General features: G+C 34.6%; 2 protein-coding genes across 2 annotated transcripts in view; one reads left to right on the top strand and one right to left on the bottom strand.

Moving 5' to 3' along the window:
• The window catches only part of LOC109586730 (uncharacterized), a 1980-nt gene extending 1098 nt beyond the window's left edge, over positions 1-882 (bottom strand). The window contains exons 1-2 of the mRNA XM_020002938.1: positions 831-882; positions 11-783 (exon numbers count right to left, since the gene is read on the bottom strand). Coding sequence (XP_019858497.1) covers positions 11-783; positions 831-882 — 825 coding nt within the window. The remainder of the gene's footprint in view (positions 1-10; positions 784-830) is intronic.
• Positions 883-954: 72 nt separating this feature from the next.
• LOC100639718 (phosphomannomutase-like) overlaps positions 955-2272 on the top strand; it is a 2659-nt gene continuing 1341 nt past the window's right edge. Inside the window, exons 1-4 of the mRNA XM_003383237.3 lie at positions 955-1093; positions 1515-1629; positions 1860-1936; positions 2062-2153. Of these exons, the coding sequence (XP_003383285.1) occupies positions 1031-1093; positions 1515-1629; positions 1860-1936; positions 2062-2153 (347 nt within the window). The 5' untranslated portion in view covers positions 955-1030. The remainder of the gene's footprint in view (positions 1094-1514; positions 1630-1859; positions 1937-2061; positions 2154-2272) is intronic.

The following is a 2272-nucleotide window of genomic DNA, read 5'->3' as shown; positions in this document are numbered from 1 at the left end:
GATTTGTGACTGTAGAACTGATCACCAAAATAGATCTACTTGAAACTATTTGAAAATTGTTTGATGACATCTTCCAATCAGTGCTACTGGGCAAAATAATTGAGCTGCTTTCAATGCTGCTAACGAAGGCAGGTTTGCTTGCAGATTTTATGATGATTCTGTATTTTATGCCACGTCTCTGAATCCAGCCATTTCCGCATATGCTTTGTCCAGTGAACACTTCCTGAAGCGTAAGGTCTCTACCAAACTCTTTGAAGGCATTTTCCCCATTGACAGATATTGTGTATGCCACTTGTGCAAAGTTGTACTCTAAAGCTTCAGTACCTTGGATGAATAGTTGTTTAATTGATGAATTGATGCTGTAGAATTTCCCATTGGCTACCAGACCATTGCTAAAGTCTTCGTAATAGTCTATGGAAGAGTTTAGAGATAAAGTTTCATTAGTTTGTAATGTTTTTGTAATTTTATTGTTGTGCCTAAGGAAATCATTCACAAAAATACTGCACTCATTTCCATAGCAATATTTTGTTTGTGAGCAAACACTGATTCCTATTTTCATGGATATATTGATTCCATTTAGAGAGGCTATTGAAATATTAATAGGAAGTATCAGTACTTGCAGGGCAAACTCTTTCATGCAATCTATGACTGTTATATTAAAGTGATTGTAGTTGCATTCAGGACATGGTGAATAGGTCCATTGCATATGAAGCTGATGCCCTTTAACATCATAAGCAACATCCAGGATCATCAAATTATCACAGACTCTATCTTTTGTGCTATCTACAATGTCAAAAAATAAAAACCCATTTAAAATGTATACCTCTTACTTGCATAATGGGACGAGATTATAATTACAGCTGCAGCAAATGCAGAGAACATTATTTCTTGTCTTTTGCAGCAAAAATCTCACTTGATAATTTCTAGTTATTAAAAATAAGTTATTAGGCTATTATTATATTAATAGTTATCGAGGTCAAAGGTTCAGTTAGGGCTCGAGCTAGCTAAGGGGTAAAAAAAGGCAAAGACCATGACAAAGAGAGACGTTCTGTGTCTGTTTGATATAGATGGTACCCTAACTCCGTCAAGACTGGTGAGTCAACGGCCCTCTGAGCTAGGAGGACCGTTCAATCATTAATGTGCATCATTGTTATAATAATTATTTTGAATATAAATAACACTAAATTAATGCCTTTACTCTAAAATAATAAATTACTTTTTATTAGGAGCATGTATTGTGGTGCCATTACATGCAATATTTGTCAAGGTCCATCCGACTAATGCAATAATAGTTTTATTCTGTATAGAACAGTCAATAGGAGATGAATTGGCAATCCATGATGATTATCGTTATCTGAGCTATATATAATTAGATTTATAATCTTACACAATCAACACTCTATCTAGATCTTAGACATATATTTATAATTATGGCTTCATAAACAGCCACAAAATCATATGCTTCCTCCCTTTCTCTCTCTCCTCTCTTTCTCTTGCTGTTTCTTTTTGTTAAGGTCATCAAACCAGAAATGAAGGCCTATCTTGCTGAGCTGAGGAAGAGAGTTGTCATTGGTGTAGTCGGAGGCTCAGACAAAGCAAAACAAGAGGAGCAAATGGGAGGCGATGGATGTATGTTAATGAACCAATGCAACTTGTACTTAGAACATGACCTCTTCATTGCAATTGTTTGTGTGGGTGGCTTTTCTCTACTGCACTATTATAACATTGCTGGTTTAGTTAGTCTGTTCTTTATTTATTTGCATGAATACCAGTAGCCTGTAAGACATCGTGATTCTTTTTTTCACAATTCTTTTTTCAATGATTCTTTTTTATATTTCTTTTTTATATTTCTTTTTTAGTGGTTGATATGTATGATTATGTTTTTTCTGAAAATGGACTGGTAGCATACAAAGATGGCAAACTAATTGGAAAGCAGGTAAGAGAAAGAAAAAGATCTAATCAGTGCTATATACATGTAATGAGTGTGCCATCATTGGCCTAGATGATGTGCTTGTATGAGTATCTTATTATCGATTTCATTGTTCTTCTTTTGAATTGTAGAGTATCAAGGATTGGATGGGAGAGGATAGGATCAAACGTTTTGTCAATTTCTGCTTGAGATATTTAGCTGATCTTGATATTCCTAAGAAGAGGTAAGGATTTGAATATGTAGCAGCAGAAATAGGTTCACACATTTTGTGCAAGAATGCAATCCTATCATGATACAAGTTACTCAAAAGACCATGTACTATTATAGTACATAGTCATCATC

The sequence above is a fragment of the Amphimedon queenslandica genome, unplaced genomic scaffold, assembly GCF_000090795.2.
Source record: "Amphimedon queenslandica unplaced genomic scaffold, v1.1 AMPQUscaffold_13513, whole genome shotgun sequence".
Taxonomy (NCBI): domain Eukaryota; kingdom Metazoa; phylum Porifera; class Demospongiae; order Haplosclerida; family Niphatidae; genus Amphimedon; species Amphimedon queenslandica.
This window is presented reverse-complemented; position numbering and strand designations above follow the sequence as displayed.